General features: G+C 47.5%; 1 protein-coding gene across 1 annotated transcript in view; it reads right to left on the bottom strand.

Moving 5' to 3' along the window:
- grip1 (glutamate receptor interacting protein 1) overlaps positions 1-19659 on the bottom strand; it is a 211007-nt gene extending 191348 nt beyond the window's left edge. Inside the window, 1 exon segment of the mRNA XM_042080983.1 lies at positions 19470-19659. Coding sequence (XP_041936917.1) covers positions 19470-19602 — 133 coding nt within the window. The 5' untranslated portion in view covers positions 19603-19659.
- Between the last annotated feature and the right edge of the window lie 341 nt (positions 19660-20000).

Below are 20000 nucleotides of genomic sequence, written 5' to 3' on the forward strand. Positions count from 1 at the left end.
GAGATTCAGATTTTACCTTATTACATTGTCGTCCCTCTGCTACGTTCCACTGCTAGCAACTTGATGATTCAGGCTGAAGATCAGCACCCATTTGCGGGAGAAAAGTTGTTCAACCTCTGCACTTTTCTGTATTCTGCAGCACTATGCTTTCAACGTCTCATTCATGACTGTTATTTAACCGATATCACTGAAAATGAATTAACTTACTGTTCCCGCATTTAAACCGTCTATGTCATTATTTGACAATCAATGTGTTGTAGCCTATAGCTCGCTGCGCTGTGGCGCCCCTGGTAGTTTGGCGCCCAGGGCAATTGCCCAGAATGCCCATGCCTTCCGCCGGCCCTGTATATATATATATATATATAGAGTGCATGTATCCCTCTCTGTTCACCTCTTCAATCAATAAAATATGCACATTTTAAAGACCTTCTGAGACCATTAACTGTGTGTGTGTGTGTGTGTGTGTGTGTGTGTGTGTGTGTGTGTGTGTGTGTGTGTGTGTGTGTGTGTGTGTGTGTTTACAGTATATGACTCCTCAACACATTCAACTCTCTGCTTATGGGATCTTTTATACGTTCAGTGATTGCACGGTGGGGTTAATGTATTCTGAGTGATTGTGTCGACACACACACAAGTACTATTTAAAAACACCATACACACATTACACATTTCACTCACACAAATGCAGAACCTCCAACTCCACATCAACAGGAACACACACACACACACACACACACACACACACACACATCATTCTATCACACTACTGTGCATTGGAGCTTCTAATTCTAATCACTTCCAATCACACGCTGGACTAAACCAAAGACTGTCATAACACACACACACACACAAATGAGAGTGGTGGAAAAGCCACGGTTGAACCTTCAGCGAATCTGAAACCTCAGGGGCTTGACGACAATGGCCTTTCAAAGGACACTGACACACAGACACACGGACACACGGACACACGGACACACAGACACACAGACACACACACAGACACTACTCTTAACAAGATGCAGGGGAGAAAGAGAGGGGAAATGAGGGCAAAGAAGCACGCAGGTTCTTCATAGCCTCCTGGGGCACTATCAGTTAGAAGTCACACACACACAGAGTTTATCAAAACTTTTAGAAAACAGTGATGAGATTTGACTTTGGAGCAACGAACCCCTGAGTCTTCCCTAGGGCAAAGATTTTGCAGAGCTAACTGCATATGCTTCCATTAGTGCACACACACACACACGCGCGCGCGCGCACACACACGCACACGCACACATACACACACACACACACACACACACAGCAAAAGAGAGACGGCAAAGAAATCAGACCTAGTCAGTGAGACTCCTGCACAAACGGCAGCCATCCAGTAGGCCTACCATGACAAAACCCTGAAACACACACGCACATGCACACACACACACACACACACACACATGCACACACGCACAGATGATGCCTGACACCTCATCGTCTTTCATTTCTCATTTCTAAGGCAATGGACAATGGATCTTGTGTTCGTTCCTCACCAGAGCTCAAGTTATCTTAATGAAGTCTGACCTGATTAAACAAAATGGGATTTGAAATAATTCATTAATTTAACATCATTAAAAGCTTGAGAGAGAAAACAACAACGCCGACACAAGGACCTGCAGAAGGGCTGATGGGATATGTAGTTTGCCATGCCTATATTCGTCCAGTGGCTGGGGCGGGAGCTGCATCATCCCTCATCAGATTGCATTAAGATTTTGAGCACAGCTAAAGCTAATGCTATCAGGCCTAATAATCCACAAAACTGAGCATTAGAGCTGAGCGCTTATGTGATCAAGCATAATCACAGAGAGCACAGGGAGTAATTACTCCAGTGACAGAATGAAAAAATGGGGAAAACATATTGCATCGGTTTGAGGTCAGTGTGGGAAGGAAGGTCATTGTGAGGGAAGAAGAGAAGAGAAACATGAAGAGGGAGAGAGAGAAGGAGAGAGAGAGAGAGAGAAGGAGAGAGAGAGAGAGAGAGAGAGAAGGATGGAGAGAGAGAGTCCCCACAGAATCAGCAGGGTCCTCAGAGAAATCTCTGTAAAGGGAATTCCAACTCTCATGAGAACAGCGACTAGGAGTATCTCTCTGTACTGGGTGTATCTCACACACACACACACACACACTTTCTTTCACACAATGTGCTGATTTGTTAAAAGTGCCATTATCCTTAATGTCAGCACAATTTAGTCATCATGATAATAATTCATTATGAGGGCCATGAGTCAATGGCATTCCAAAATTAGTCTAAGACTCTCTCACCCACTTTCTGTCTCCGTGGCGTGTGTGCGTGTGCGTGTGCGTGTGCGTGTGTGTGTGTGTGTGTGTGTGTGTGTGTGTGTGTGTGTGTGTGTGTGTGTGCGTGTGTGCTCACTTCCACACTCTTTCCGTAATTACCACTACAAATCTCGCATAATCCTCACCACCCACTGAGTCACCATGCAGCAGTAGGATGGGGTCAAAGGTCAAGTGGACTGTCTGACCTCTGAGGCCACTCCCACAAACCCTCCAGCAGGTAGCCCTCGGCAAGGAATCAACACAGGTAGACCTCCGCAAGGAATCAACACAGATTCACCAACAGTGTTCAGTGGTCTGTGCAGCATCCTCCATAATATGACTCATCTTTCACACACTCAGACACAATGTAAACATTCCATAGGGTGCTATAAGAGATGCTGTACACGTAATGCACTGCGCAGTGCTAGCTATACACCAATGAACAAAATCTGAAGTACAGGTCTAGGTAAACCACACATGATATAAAAACAAAACCCTCTCCGGTCTCCAAGTGAAGAGATGGACACTTGGCAAAGTCAAGTAGGCACCTGAGAAGAGTCCACATCTAGCCACCTGTCTGTTCTCCTGTGCCCCCCCCCTCCCCATCTCCATCCCCGGCCCACACCTGAGGCCGAGGGGCTTCCGGTAGGTTCCGTTTGCCCACGTGCCAGCTCATGTCTTATTTTGGGTCTGAGAGTGGAGTGGGGCGTGGAGAAGACATGCGGAGCAGAGTTGGCCACGGATAACAGGAGAGGGGGATGAATAAATCAGTAGGGCTGAGGAGACACCGCTGAGGGAGAGAGAGAGATGAGAAGAGGAGGGAGAGAAGAGACTGCCTGAAGGTAATTAGCAGCTTCTTCAACACAGAGAAGGAGAGAAGGACAGGCCAGTGCAGGTGAGGTGAGGTGGTATGGGTGTGTGTGTGTGTGTGTATGTGTGTGTTGTGTGTGTGTGTGTGTGTGTGTATGTGTGTGTTGTGTGTGTGTGTGTGTATATATGTGTGTCTGTGTGTGTGTGTGTGTGTGTGTCAACGACAAGATAACACAGGGAAAAAAGGTGGAGAAAGAGATTACAGTGAGAAAAAAATAGAAGATAAAAGGAAAGAATGAGAGAAAGATAGATAAAGAAAGAGTCTTTCATGACATGGCAGCAATTTCCTCCAGTCTCATTAAAAACAGCCTCAGGTCAGAGACTGTCATCTGTATCTTAAAAGCCCTTCAGTCCTTCATCCCTCCATCCTTCCATACCTCCAGCCCCTGCTGCACATCTATGGCATCTCTGAGCCTCTGCACCATGGCTCTCCACACCTCCCCTTCACCCCATCCTTTCTTCCTCTCCCATCTCTCTCCATCATCTCCTAATCTAATTCCCTCTCTCCATTACAATTTCTCTCTTTCCATCTGTTACCCTTTACTTCTCCCACCCCATCTGTCTGTACCCCCCCCCCCCCCTCTCTCTATCTCTTTCTCCCTCTCTCTTCAGGATGTGAGTAATATATGGTCTGGGGAGAATGCACATAAAAGCCCTGCACTGAGAGCTGAACCTGCTCTGGAAAGAAAGAGACCCATAAAACCCTGTTTTTTGTGTGTGTGTTAGAGAGAGAGAGAATGTGTGTGAGTGTGTGTGTGTGTTAGAGAGATAGAATGTGTGTGAGTGTGTGTGTCTGCATATGTGTGTGCTCTGCTACTGGATGGCACTGTACTGTATGGTGTGTACCGTGTGTGTGTGTGTGTGTGTGTGTGTGTGTGTGTTTTGGATTGGGTACGTGAAAGTTTTGTGCAGGTACAGTAAGTGCTCTGCAGAGTGGATGCAACATTCATGTGTCTTCTTGGCACCTGTGTGGGAGGGTGTGTGTGTGTGTGTGTGTGTGTGTGTGTGAATCTCTAATGCAGTGATGCATGCGCATGAAGATAAATGTGTGTGTGTGTATGTGTGTACTGCTGCACTAACAGTGTAGTATATCCATACACTGCTGCACACATATAGGTGTGTGTGTGTGTGTGTGTGTGTGTGTGTGTGTGTGTGTGTGTGTGTGTGTGTGTGTGTGTGTGTGTGTATGTATGCGTGTGTGTCTGCCATCTCAATCATTGCAGGGTGTGTCGCATCCCTCAGCTGCAAACCTGCATAAGAGCGCTCAGCCAGCCTCTCCTCCCCGCTGTTCCGGGATCAGTTAATTAGGCTGCAGCAGCTGTGTAAGGCTCCATTAGACTGAACTGAGCAGCCCTCTGAACCGCTGCCTAACTGAATTCTCCCTGGCATCTCCCGACACAACTGGCACGCCGCCACTTCATCTCCCGCCACCCGCACTCCAGGTAAATACAGTTAGTGACAGCCCACTATCCCTGCACATACCACTGCTATTGATTTCCCCATAACAAGGCAATGGCGCATATCGCCCCGCAATTGAACATGACGATCCGACAGGAAGCAAAAAAAGAAAAGAAAAAAAAATGAAATAAGCTCCCTGCGGCACCCCCGTCTGGCAATTGAAAGAGCCATAAAGCAGAGACGATATAGATATTGTCATTTTCTAATGCTTGGTCAAGCATGAGTGTAACAGAGTTGAATTGAGCTAGCCTGCTAGTTGCCCGTGTAAATCCTCACAGCCCTAACCTTAAGAGCGCTTCTAACCGCCGAGTTGGAAGCCTGGGCTTTTTGCTCAGTGGTGTTCGACTCACATGCCGGTGTGTGTGGAGGTGTGCGGGTTCGACGGCCGTGAGCGGCGGACGAATTACGACCTCGGTTACATGAGCAAACCTCACCAGTGCGGGTGTGCTGGAGAGCAGTGTTTCCTCTGTAAACCCATCGCCCAGGCAGCGGCGCAGTGTAAGGTCTCTGCATCTAGTATAGCATATATACTCTTTTGATCCCGTGAGGGAAATTTGGTCTCTGCATTTATCCCAATCCGTGAATTAGTGAAACACACACAGCACACAGTGTACACACAGTGAGGTGAAGCACACACTAATCCCGGCGCAGTGAGCTGCCTGCATGTGTGCAACAGCAATGCTCGGGGAGCAGTGAGGGGTTAGGTGCCTTGCTCAAGGGCACTTCAGCCGTGCCTACTGGTCGGGATTCGAACCGGCAACCCTCCGGTTACAGGTCCGAAGTGCTAACCAGTAGGCCACGGGGCTGCCCATCTGCTTCCTCTCCCCACAACCACCAAACCCCGCCCCCCATCCCCCACCCCCCGTGGCGTGTCCACCGCGCCTAAGAGAGAGTCCTGCGGCAGAGCGGTGGCTGGCTGGCTGGCGCTGGGGGCGCATAATCTAATCACTGTTTGCAATCAGAGGGCTTCCTAAATGGAGCTTGCCACCGTATGTGTTTGTGTGTGTGTTGTGTGTGTGTGTGTGTGTGTGTGTGTGTGTGTGTGTGTGTGTGTGTGTGTGTGTGTGTGTGTGTGTGTGTGTGTGTGTGAGAACGCATTTGGTAAGAACACTCTGCGGGGGCTTCAACACACACACACACACACACACACAGACACACACAGACGCGCACACAGTCTCTCTTTCCCTGTTTCCAGACTCTGTCACAAAAATAATGGTCTGACATGGCATGAGACGCTTGCAGTAGGTTTCACACCTTATGCTGTCTCCGCTCCAAACCAACATAAACAGCAGCCTGGCAGTGCCCAATCAGCCTGGCAGTGCCCAATCAGCCAGGCAGTGCCCGCGCAGAGACGCTAGACGGTTCGGCCAATGGGTGCATTTCATTCCTGATGGAGGCCTGGCCTAAAAGCCTGGGCTGGCACCGACTGGGTGAAGGCAGGGGAAATAGAGATGGAATGAAATAGTCTGAATTTTCAACTGAGACAGACCTTCCCTCCCTCAACACCCAGGGAGGAGGGAGAGATGCAGAGAGAGAGATAGAGAGAGAGAGAGAGAGAGAGAGAGAGAGATGCAAAGCAGAGCCGCAGAGAGAAAGAGAGAGAGAGAATGAGAGAGACAGAGAGAGAGGTAGAGAATGAGTGAGACAGAGAGAGAATGAGAGAGAGAAATGGGGGAGAGAAAGAGAGAGTGAGACAGAGAGAGAGAGAGACAGAGAAATGAGGGAGTGCAGAGAGAGAGACACAGCGGGTGAAGGCAGTACGCTGATAGAATCACTTCTGATGGATGATTCAGATCCTGAGAGATGGAGTGTGCGTGTGTGTGTGCGCGTGTGTGTGAGTTGGGGGTGTGAGAAATGAGGCAATGTGGATGGAAGTATGGGATAAACGGAAAGAGAAAGCTGCAAAAAAAAGGGAAAACGAGTGCAGAGAAAGATCCAGGGGACGCTGCAAAGGATCTTGGGCTAAGGGGGCGCTGCAGAGGCTAAGGGAGGTGGCTGAGAAGTCAGATATGAGTCATTAACCCACAGCACTACGCTGACCACACACACACACACACACACAGACACACACACAGCACTACGCTCACCCAAGGCTGACTGGCTCAAAGACAGCATATGTTAAAGACTCCCTGAGCCATTCTCAGAAGAGAAGAGGACCTCAAAGAAGACTGTGGTGGTGGCCTGGACAGGGCAATCATGCTGATGATGATAATGGTCTCCATAATGTTCCGTGCGATGGGTCCTCAACCACATATAGGGGAAAAATTTGAAGGAAATGTGTGTGCTTGTGTGTGCGTGTGTGTGTCTATGTGTCAAGAGGATTTAAGGTGAAGATTGGAAAAATGAAATAGAAATCAATTCTACAAAAGACTCTTCTCTCTCTCGCTCTTTGTGTGTGTGTGTGTGTGTTTGTTTTTGTGTGTGTGCCACTTTCATCTGGAGGGTTTGCCTGACACACATGACAAGAATCTAAATGATTTGCGCAGATCAAAACTAGGAGTGTAGAGAGGCTACTTTTGATCTGGACAGTCTGAGAATAACACACAAGGGCACTCTCTCCTCCTCTGAAGGCAAACCCTCCAGATGAAAGTGGCACACACACAAAAACAAACACACACACACACACACACTCACACACAAACACACACACAAACACACAAAGAGCGAGAGAGAGAAGAGTCTTTTGTAGAATTGATCCACACTCTGTGTGTGTGTGTGTGTGTGTGTGTGTGTGTGTGAGAGAGTATTGCAGCAGTAGGGTTGGAGAAAGAGACTCCTCGAGGACAGCATCTCCTCTTCTCAGCTCAGCCCTGCACCCATGGCCCTCTGAGGAGGCCAACCAGTCACACTTGGTGCCCAGACATAGGTACTCAATCTGGGGTGTGGGCTGGCATCTATAGCCTAACGCTTGGGTCTTTTGGGTTCTAATCTATAGGTCTTTGTGTTAGCCGTGCTTGCTAATTCAATTCTTTATCTTTGTGTTGGTTGTGAGTGCTAGTTCAGAGACAGATGAAGTGTCAGTGTGTTGGATACACCTGATGGAGTGATGCTTGTACTGTTTGCAGCTGCTACATTGGGTGCATCCGCTTAGTTGGTGCTTGTGTTGTGTCTTCTGGTCCGATGCGTAGGTCAATGTGTTGGCTGCATCTGTTAGTTTGGGTGTATGTACTGTATGCGTTTGGAAGAGCAGGGTATGTGTGTGTGTGTGTGTGTGTGTGTCTGTGTGTGTGTGTGTGTGTTAGAGAGAAAGAGAGACAGTGATGGAAACAGAGAGAGAGAGAGAGAGAGAGAGAGGGAGAGGAGGAGGATGCTCCATGCCACCTCCAGCTTGACTCATGAACACAAACATGAGCAGATGAGGAGTGGCTGGCTGTGCTGGACCAGTGGCAGTGTCACAGCTCATTAGATCAACACCTGGGCTAGCACCACAGAGGGAACAGACACAAAGAGAGGTGCAACGATATCGCATATAAAAAAAAACCCTACAACAAAGCAAAAGACAGCAGATTCTCTTGGGAGGAAAGATGAAAGGCTGGTGGGTGTGTGTGTGTGTGTGTCAGAGAGAGAGAGAGAGAGAGAGAGAGAGAGAGAGATGAAGGTGGTGAAGTCATATCTAATACAACCCATCTGTGACTAAAACTCTAATAATGTAGGAAGAGGGGAATCTACAAGGGAATTTGCAACTTGTGCAATGAAGTAGCCAAACCAATTCCCATCACTCACAACCATATGACAGGAAAAACAACCGGTAATCACAACCAACACCCATACAGGATGAATAGCAGTTTGTAGGTCACATATTAAAGTCTCTCCATGCAACAAAACAATAACAGGCTCGGCTTCACCAGTCTAACTGGATTTAGATTAGGAGTTAGATTTGCCAGACGGGGGGTGGGGGGTGGGGGGGGGGGGGGGGGGGGTTTGTTTAGGGGTGGGGGATGGGTGGCAGTGGTGGGGTGGGGGGTCGCTTGTTGCAGAGAAAAGAATCCCCACTACTACTAGCTCCACCACCAGTTCCCTGGAATGTGTTGGCGGGAACAGAAATGCTGGCGGGTTTTTGCTCATGTCCTGTCACCGCTGATTAACGCACGATGCTTCCTCCATCGATGCAGCGCCAGCCAATCAGCATTCATCAGCGGCTTTTGATGATGGGGATGTATGCCATGGAGAGGAGGAAGAGAGGATGGGGATGTATGCCAGGAGAGGAGGAAGAGAGGAGAGGAGGAAGAGAGGAGAGGAGGAAGAGCCCCCCTTCCTCTCTTTCATTCATGCTTCACCTCGAGTGCAGAGGAAGAGGAGTGAGCAGACTGGAAATGGGAGAAATATACATTTGTGTGGACAGCTCTCTCTCTGGCTCTCTCTCTCTTTATCTCTGGCTCTCTCTCTTTCGGTCTGCCTCTCTCTCTCAGACACCAATAAATAAGTGCATGCAACACACACACACCAAATATACAGATACACACACACACACACACACATGTACACGTACATGCGCACACACACACACAAACCCACACACACACTGATGAAAGCCTCATCCACTGCAATGTGATATCCAATTTAGGAGTTCAGTGGTGTGTTAAGTGCAAACGTGAAGCCAGGGATCGATGGGCTTGCTGGCTGGCTCAGAGAAGAAAGTCCTGCACTAGCTAAAATGGCAAGCCGCACGACCACACACTCCAGCTGGAAATCACTCACTCTCTCACACACACACACACACACACACACACCAACACGCTTACCTTAGACATTTAAATGGACATACACACACACAGAAGACATCAGGCAGTGTTTCCTTGTTTTTGAGTGTGTATGCATGCATTTGTGCGTGCGTGTGTGTGTGTGTGTGTGTGTTTTTTCTGCCCTCAGATAGCAGATTTAGCAGTTGGGTGCATGCCAAGCTGATGAGCAATGAGATTAGCCCAGTGAAGAGAAATCCAGCTTTTGGCTGATACGGCTGCTGTTACTGCTGCTGCTGCTGATGTTGTTGATGTTGTTTTGCAGCTAAAGCCCTTTGTGGCTTCTCTTAGAGTTCACTTTCAAAGTTCGAGAGCTGCACTGACAACAGATCACGCTGAGGTCTTTTACGATCGGATTTCATTTTGTTTTTGTCATCCCATTGTCTTGTAGTTGTTACTTCTTGTTGGGATTTGGTGCATTGTTACTAACGGGGATTAAAGGCTGGGCTGAGTAATTAAAACAGGCGGTCATTAGGACAGCCTCGTTAGGGCTTTGCCAATTATGGCAGCCCTCACAGATCATGCGAAGGCTACTGAGGGCTAATCTGTGATAATGCGTCTGTGGCTCAAAAACAGGCAACGCTATGAAACAAAGGCGTGAGTGTGTGTGTGGGGGGAGGAGGTGGGATACCATCAGAGCGGCATATGCGTGTGTGTGTGTGTATGTATGTGTGTGTGTGTTTGTGTAATTACTGCATGCTGTGGACAACCATGGACATACATTTGTGCAAGTGTTTATTTTTCATTTCGCCATCAAATCCTGGGCATAGAGCCAACATTATGCCACTCCCTCAACCACTACACACACACACACACACACACACACACACACACAAGCCCATTCTACTTGCTGATTTCACACAGACCATAACATGATGTATTCCCCACTTCCACGCACACACACACACACACACACACACACACACACACACACACACACACACACACACAAATCTCCACACACACACACACACACACACACAAATCTCCACTCCGCTTCCTCCAGCTGCAGGACAAAGAGATTGGTGGGAGCGACAGAAACGGCTGTCTGTTAGCATTAGCACCGGCGCTAGCTCACAGCAAGCCAGCCCTGCGGTAGGTTCGCCTGCAGCTTGTGAGTGACAGGAAACTCTCTGTCTCTCTCTCTCTACAGGTGCTGGGGCTTAATTATCACCTAGCCGCCCTCCGCTCGTGCTTGTTAAAATGGCACAATACACACACACACAGCTCTGACACTCACACACACAGTCACTCACACATCTATCTCTCTCTCACACACACAGACACGCACACCTCAAAGCCCATCACCCTTTGCGTCAGGGACCTTGACAGCTGCAGGGGGAGGTAGCAGCGCCCCATAAACATTTATCTGAGGGAATGATAGTGAGCTTGCACTGATGGCCATAACACCAGTGCTGATCACACACACACACACACACACACACACACACACACACACACACACACACACAGGCCATAAAATGAGCGCTGATCCCACACTAGGTGACTTTCCTGTGGCTGGTTCATTTATCCATTCAGACAGAAACAACATTGTTTTGTTTTGCTTAGTTTTGTTTGCATTGGTGAGGCAGTTAGTGTACAACATCGTCGCAAGCTTGCAAGTCCCTTTCCATCCTCTTGGTGGTCCTTTCTCCATCATCCAGTCTGTGAGCAGCACTCGTTTTTGAGGATCAAGGTTGAAACCTGTAATCCTTACTTTTCATTCACTGCTTTTTACACAGGGCCGTCTCTCCCTCTAATTGCCATCGCCTTAGTTGATGAGTCTGACACACTTTTGAAAACAGCATCCAGACCACCAGCGCTAGTGTGTCTTTCAAGCATTTGATGATACCTCCCCCCCTTCATCTCTGCTACGCAAAATAGAGAGGAATAATTTTCTTTTATTTCTCAACACACACACACGCACACGCACAGGCGCACACGCACACACACACACACACACACACACACACACACACACACACACACACAGGGGCCTTCATTGCTATTCATGTCAAGCTCTGTGTGTATCGTTAATGTCACAAGGTAGGCCCAATTGGGAGCTCTCGTCCCAGATGAGGCCCACGCAGTGATTAATCGTATTAATACATCATACTCAAGATAACATAAATCATCCCCATTCTGGTGGAGCCTTGGGCATAGAGCCTATCCCTGCTGCAGTCCGTCCAAATTCATGCTCTGCGATGATTTCACTCCAGTGGAGAGCTAAGCAGTCTCCTCCTCGTGATGATGTTGTTTAGCGTTCTGAGTTTCGGCTCAGAGTGTACAAGTCGTTTTACTAGATAAAGCAGCGCTGTTTGTGGCTGTCATCTCTGTTTAGAGTATGCTCAGAGCCTGGGCATATTGAAATGAGCGAGAGAGTGGGAGAGAGAGGGAGAACATTTCAGAGGAAACAGTTTGCAGTCCGTGTTCTGTTCTGTTCATCTGTGTTCTGAGCAACCCGGCACTCAGTGTGTTCCTGCCAAGACGAGGAGCGGCAGTTCTGCACCTTTCTTCCATCCCATCAGAGAGACTGAGCCGACATAGCTTGATCAACTCAACTCTCCACTCAGATCTCTCTCTCTCTCTCTCTCTCTCTCTCTCTCTCTCTCTCTCTCTCTCTCTCTCTCTCTCTCTCTCTCTCCCCTCCTCCTCCTCCTCCTCCCCCCCCCCTCCTCCCTCCCTCCCTCCCTCCGAGGGTCTCCTCAAAGTACTCATCTCTTCATCGAGATCTCCGTCTGGAGACACACACCATTTCTGGGTTCGACTTTTCAACTTCAGTCTAGTTTCAGTCTGGCTCGATATCAATGCCGCTTTCATTTAGTTGGAAAATAACAAGTAGCACTCTGTTCTGTTCTACTGGACTACATTCCATCACACTGTCTGGTGTTCGAATCCCACCCAGACTACTAAAGTGTGACATTGACAAAATAAACCTTACGATTGTAGACCATGCTCCTACAACAGCTCTTGCTGGGCAAAATGAAAATAAATATTTCCAACAGCACAGGTAGAGAATAAACCTAAACAACAACAATAACTAATTAAAGTATCATCAATATATATTTTTTTTCCTATTCTGTGTTTACACTGTAAGCCTATTTTTGGTTCAAGTTTGCACAGTCTAAACGTATGGTTTCATATGTCTCAATCCATTCCACTGGCAGCTTCTTTTGTGTAATAAACTTGAAACTGTTTTTACCGCTGTACTTAGACAGACAGACATGTCAATAAGGCCAGTTGGAACTGCTGCTGTGTACCCTCTCGTCCCGGCAGTAAGCTGGAAATGGATCCATCCCATTGATTTAAAGTGGGCCAAAAAAGACTCCTCTTGTGACCTGGTTGCATGTGGACGACCTGAGGGACCGAGGATGTTTTAGTGCTCTTTAATAAGCAGGGTGGGGGGTCTTCTACAGTGACAGAGACTCTGAACCCCCCCTCCCACCCCCCAACCCCCCACCCCACTCCTCTACATGGGGAATCTCTTTATAAATAGACTTCAAACAGAATGCCATCAGGAGAAGGAGGGAGGAGGAAGTATGGAGGGAGGAGAGAGAGAGAGAGAGAGTGAGCGAGAGAGACAGAGAGAGATAGGAGGGAGGGTGGGGAGAGGAGAAGAGTAGACTGAGAAACAGACCACTGGCACAGGCAGCAGGACCCATTAAAGATGCTGCTGTTAGCCACGGGAGTGCTGTTTGCTGTCCAACTACCTCTGCCCCACTAATGCTGCCTAGAAAGTTAGCTGGCTGACAGACATGTCCGTTTATCTGGATGTAATCTGATTGGTTAAAGCAGATCCATGGTTTCAGTTGTTCAGTTCAGTTGTTCAGTTCAGTGGGTTCAGTTGTTGCTGATAGCAGAGCTCAGAAGAGTCCTACAGATATGTTCTTCCCTCCGCGTATCTATTCTAATGATAGCATCAGTGTGTTCTATCATTTATTCTAATGATAGCATCAGTAAGGATCCCTCTGACAGCTATGAGGGGGGTTAAGGAAGTTCACACTATTAAAGATAAAAAAATCACCATTCTATACTAAACAACCCCGGGAAATAACAGAGCCACCTGCTCCATAACTGCTGTCTGTAAAATAAAGACATTATAGTAATACCCTGTACAGACTTTCTCAGACTAACACCTATGGACCCTTTCAAGAGAGTTCCATTATCAGCATCATAGTTGGCCCCACAAGACTTCCTTTTTAACATTCCATATGTTATCTTAATGCAGAGGAAGTAGATTGGGGCCCAAATAGAACGTTCAAGCATTGTTTTTGTTTTTATTGTTGAAAGGGTCTATTCATTCATCTGCAACTTTAATTTCTGAGAGGGTAAAGTGTCTGTTAGGTGAAACCCCAAAACAAACCTGACCAAGATGGCCGCCGGGCACCACATCTACGGGAGGGCAAGCGGCGCGCAGGCTAAAAACAGCGACGTGACGGCAGCTATATTTGGGCGTTGTGGAGAATGAGGAGAGAGGGGAGGCTTGTGCACAGGGACAGAGTGCTAGAAGTGACCGCTTCAGTGCAATCTCACCGAAATACCAGAGCACCGCTGGAGAAGAGAGGACACACACAAACACACACACACACACAAACACACACACACACACACACACGCACACCATCTCTTTCTCTCCCTCACGCACACAAAAACACTCAGAAATGTATATGCGTATGTGTGTGTGTGTGTATGTTTGCCTGGATTCACCCTTCCTTAGGGAGAGAAATGAGTGTGTAGTCTACGCTCCATCTCTCCGTCAGAGCCTGCTCTCACGTTTCTGATATTAGATTCATCACACACACACACGGAAAAGACAAACACCGGTCATACGTATATACAGCCTCTAACACTCACATAGCTAAAATCAGCCTTCACACACCAACCTTCATGTACAGACATATAAAGCAGGCAGATCATGCAGACAATATGCACACACAGATACATGGCATGAGAAAACAAATGATAATGCACCACACACACACATGCACATGCACACACACACACAGGCTGACAAATGGGTACATTCGGACAAACTCAGTGGCTATTGAATAAAATATGAGCTCTTTAGAGAGGATGGGGGGGAGGGGTATGGATAGAGGGAGAGAGGGAGCAAGAGAGAGATTGAGATGGATGAGTGTACGCATGTGTGTGGATGTGGGTGGAGGGGGCAAAGTGTGCCATTTCCAGGGGTGTTGCCAGACAGGTTAATTAGCAATCTACTGATTTCCCTCACACACGCACACACACACACACACACACACACACACACTGCATGAATCTGTGTACTAGGGCTTCACCCCACACCCATCAGATTGCCACGGCAACAGCAATGACAGCTCTCTCACCCCCCCAACCCCCTTCACCCCCTCCAGCCTCCTGACACCCACCTCCTCCGCCACCACTACCCTCCACCCAAGTAACTGCCACTGGCGTCAACTCCCAACACATGGGCATCATGGCGCTATCAAACGGCCCCAGCGCACACAAACCAGCAACGCTGGCCGAGCCTCTTCTTAAAAGAAAAAAAGAACAATTCTGCGAGACCTAAAAATAATTTCACGCTGCCTCGTTGCATCACTTCCTGTGAGTCATGCCTGAGCGGTTCAGAGCCAATTAGAGATGAGACGCGACGGTGAACACACACACACACACACACACAGCTGTGGTGGTGCTGGGGAACGGGAGCTGTTGAGAGAGCTCGAGCTGGAAGAGGAGGAGAGGAGAGGAGAGGAGGCTTCGCACCGAGGGCCTATCAAAGGCAGCACAACAAGCACAAACTCAAGCAACTTTAATTACGGAGCCATTGTGGCAAACAAGCTCCACGCACTGGGACAAATCTACTGACATTATTACGGCTAATTAATACGCTGGGTTTGCAGAAGTGTCTTTGTAAGTGTGGAGGAGAGAGAGAGGACAGAGAGAAATGGAGGGAAAGAGGGGGAGAGAAAGAGAGAGAGAGAGTGTGTGTGTGTGTGTGTGTGTGTGTGTGTGTGTGTGTGTGTGTGTGTGTGTGTGTGTGTGTGTGTGTGTGTGTGAGAGTTAGGATGGAGAGAGGAAGTGAGATGTGGATGAGTGAGACAGAGATAAAGACAGAAGGACGAGAAGGGAGAGAGAGAGAGCGCGAGAGAGAGAGAGACGGTACTGAGGAAAATAGGCCTGTATCAAAAAATATTTTGACTGATATTTTCAACATATCTGGAGCATAACTGTCCTATACAATATGAGACATATTGTGCTTATCCAGATGTATTTTCAATCAAGACATGATTTTTCAAATATCCTACTGCAAGTGGATATGCACATATTATAGGTCACACCAAGCTGTTGTCTACGTCAGTAGTTCTCAACCTCATTTGAGCCGCTAAAATTCCATTTTAGCTTTACTGCTGTGCTTTTTGATTAGATTTATATTAAAGTCTTCATTTGGAATAATGTTACCTTTGCTGTGAAGCCATTTTCATGGGCAGTGGATGAGGTTTCTATGTCACACCAAGCTGTTACCTACGTCAGTGGTTCTCAACCTTTTTTTTAGCCACTAAAATTCCATTTTAGCTTTACTGCTGTGCTTTTTGATTAGATCGGCAATGAACTGAAGTCTTCATTTGGAAAAATGTTCCCTTTGCTGTGAAGCCATCTTCATGGGCAGTGGATGAGACTTCAACTCATGACCATAAACTACAAATGTGCCGCTAAGGAAACAACAAAGCCAGTAGTGTAGGTAGACAGTACAGATATAAGATCATTACTTTGGCTCAGGATATATTGTGTGCGGGATGTAGTCCCTTAACAGGGTTAGGATATGGACAGTGTGGGTCTCTAAAATGTTGGTGTATCCAAAAACAAATTGATCACTGTGCAGCTGCACCTTCATCAGGATGCTGACCAACACTAGCCTCTACACCAAGCAGCAATGTAGAGGTCTGCACTCCTGCGGTAGACCCGCGGGTCCCGACGCAAAAGAGTGCGGCGCGGGACAACTTTTAAAAAACTCTTTGCGGGAGCGGGCGGGATGAGAGAGGTGCGTTCGCGGGTGCGGGACAAACCGATGATTCACTGCACTCCCGCAAATTAAATATGTGCGTAAAATTAAATATGGAAATGATTAAAGTAGTGTTCATAATTATAGTTCAGCTGGATGTTCTGTTAGGCAGCATTAAAAAACGGGGTTTAAGCATAACTGATGGATAGCAGGCCTATAGCCTATATTGTCGTTTACGTGGGTTCAATTTGTTCCTGCTGCTCATTGTCAAATAAATCATGACAGAGGAAGAGGGCACCAGACTACAGTAGGCCTACTTCAGTTGTTAGCCTACATTCAGAACCAAGAAACTTAAAAGCAGACATCTGGAGTCTTTCTCAGGTGTGTGTGCTCCTTTCGTGAGACAGAAAGAAAAACTGCATAGGCTATCCCTCCTGCACGCGGGCTTTAGCGGGAGCGTGCAGGAGCGAGACAGAATATTGCGGGAGCGGGCAGACCTCTACAGCAATGTTCGATACCAGTTCAAAAAACCTGCAGTACCTCAAACATCCATTGGGGGTGGCTTCAAAAACTAATAATTTCCATAGATCCCCATGTTAAAATATCCAACATCACAGGAAAAATCTCACTTACAACCTGGTCCAAACTAAACTAGTTTCCCTGTTTGTGACAACTGTGAGGCAGTTGAAACAAATTCCTTTTAGGCAAGTGGCTCCACTCGGTGGCCATGTTGAAACACATTTTGGGCACTTACCAGGAATCTATTTCGGGCAGAACTGCATGTGCACAAGACTTCACCAACCACTGACACCAACCTGGCTCTAGCTGCAAGATCACAACACATGATTGGCACAAGGTATTCACAACATACCACATGATTGGCACTATGTATTCACATGTCAACTTTTGACAGCGGAATACATTTCTATGGGAGATTCTTTGAGTGCTGGGTCTCCTCATTAGAAAGTCTCTGGTCTGTCTGTCTTTAGTATGTCATCCATTTATATGGTAGATTCAATTTAAACCGCATTTAATATATATGAGCTGAGAGTTCGATGACAGTTCAAAGTGAGAGAAGCATAAACTGACATGGCGGACTGATTGTGTAACTTTGGCTGTGCTTGGTATGTAAATAAAATTTGTTTGGCTTTTTATTGCTTAGATTTTTCAAAAGCAAGCGAAAAATAAGCACTGTACTACCCAATAATACCGTTATTACAACCAACAATAATGCCTGATGTGATGTCTGTCAGCTTGTTAGCCCATTGGCTTACAGTAGACAGATAAAGTGAATGATGGGGAGAGAGAGAGAGAGATAAAGTGAATGATGGAGAGAGAGAGAGGCTTGTTTTTTCCACTGTCATTATTTTTATTATCACTACTGTTATTATCACAATTACTATCTTGTTATTTTTATACAGCACTGCTTTGGGAACACTGTAAAAGAAGTCATGCTAATAAAGCCAATTTAATTGAATTGAGAGGGACTGATAGTAATCCTGAGACAGGGAGAGGCAGAATATATCCCAAACATACATTGTTTTCCTGTGTTAACCACCTGCATTCACACACACACACACACACCAAGCCCAATCCCTTCTGTTTCCGTCCAGTGGAGGAATGCTGATTACAGAGGTCCACACACACTCTGCCTGCTCTGTCATTAACACACACACACACACACACACACACACACACACACACACACACACACACACACAGACCCCTGAGGGCAGTGGAACAGAACTGCTCTGCTCAGCTGTAGGGGCAATAGAGCTGTAATCCAACATCTCACTCACAGTATGGGGAGGAGAGAGGGAGGGGGTAATGGAAGCAATGGAATGGGTGGAGGGGTATGAGGAAAGGAAATGAAAGATGGGAAGTGGGAGTCTACAGCCCTCCAGCCTCTACACAGCACAGGGCATAAATATGCCGTCTCTCTTGCGCACAGTTTATGGGCAACATGCGGCAGGCTGTTCAACACGGCCCCAATCGATACGAATGACCACTTCTCAACCTGAACACATACATCACAGCACAGGAACGAGCTCAGAGCAAAGCACACACACCTATCAACCATCTCAACAAACACCCCCCCCCCCCCCCCCCCCCCCCACACACACACACACACACACACAAACAAACAAACACAAACACTGACAATATAATGGAGCTGGCAGTGTTTTGTTATGGGATAGCAGTAACAAGTACTGCAAGAATATAGTGGACACAAGCCCATAAGCTCTCTCTCTCACACACACAGACACACACACAAGTACGGTAACTCTCACACACACAGATACACGCACACACACACACACACACAAGTACGGTAACATGTTGGGACAGAGTGGAAATGAGTGATTCACCTGTGCAATAACTTAAAGCACATAGACATACAGTACTCACACATGCATCACAAACAGTCAACACCAAAACCTGACCACACTGAGCATCTTATCATGCATCTTATCATCCATAATGTGTGTGCATATGTCTGTGTGTGTGTGTGTGTGTTGCTTTGAAGCAGAGCACCACAAATGAACAACATCAACACCAAACAATCACAGGAGCCTATAGCATCACTATTCCCATGCTCTCTCTCTCTCTCTCTCTCTGCCCCCACTTTCTTTTCTTTCAGATAAAAGGATGATGGATTAACCCACCTCCCCCTCTTTCTCTCTCTCTCTGTCTCTCTCCTGTCCTCCCACCCTGAGATAAGTGCACTGAGTCCCCCTCTCTTCCCCAGAATCACTCCACCTCTCTGATAGCACAGTGCCAGCTCCACACATATCCCTCATCAACCTAGCTCTCTACCTCCATATCCCCCTCTCTCTCTCTCTCTCAGAGACAACAAAGAAGGATTCCCATGCAGCTTCCCTCTCTCTCTCTCTCTCTCCATGCAGCTTCCCATTCTCAAGCTCAACCCTCCCCCTCTTCCTCTCTCCTTTTCTATCCACCTCTCCAGCGCTCTCTCTCTCTCTCTCTTTCATTATCTCCTCTCCTCTTTCATTGAAAACAGATAACCACACTCTCCCTGTCCTCATTCATTCTCCCTCCACGAAACAAAGAAAACCATTTTTCACTTCTCTCTCTCAGGGCGGACTTACTGTGCAGGTGCTCAGAGGCGTAGTAATAAACGTCCTCGTAGCCCTCGTGGTAGTCCTCCTCCGGCCGGTACTTCTTGCCCTTGCGTCTCCGTGAGCGACGGATCTGCTTAACGAAACCCAGGAAGCGCTCCATCTCTACGGCAACCGGCAGACACGCCAATATGATCCTCTCCCCACCGCTAGCTCCTGCCAAGCGCCGTTATGTGAGTGCGCGTGTGTGTGTGTGTGTGTGTGTGTGTGTGTGTGTGTGTGTGTGTGTGTGAGTGTGTGAGAGAGAGAGAGAGAGAGAGAGAGAGAAAGAGAGAGACAGCGCAATCGGCACTGAAGCACGCGTGTGTGTGTGTGTGTGTGACAGAAAGAGAGCAAGCAGCCCATCTGACAAAGAGGAGAAGAGAAGTGAAGAGAGAAGGGAGGTGTGGTGTGTGTGTATTTGAGTGAGAGAGAGGGAGGGAGAGAGAGAGAGAGAGAGGAGGGGGAGAAAGCAAAAGAGAGGGAGGGAGAGAGAGAGCAAGCAATAGCTCTCTTTCAGTC

The sequence above is a fragment of the Alosa sapidissima genome, chromosome 23 (assembly GCF_018492685.1).
Source record: "Alosa sapidissima isolate fAloSap1 chromosome 23, fAloSap1.pri, whole genome shotgun sequence".
Taxonomy (NCBI): Eukaryota; Metazoa; Chordata; class Actinopteri; order Clupeiformes; family Clupeidae; genus Alosa; species Alosa sapidissima.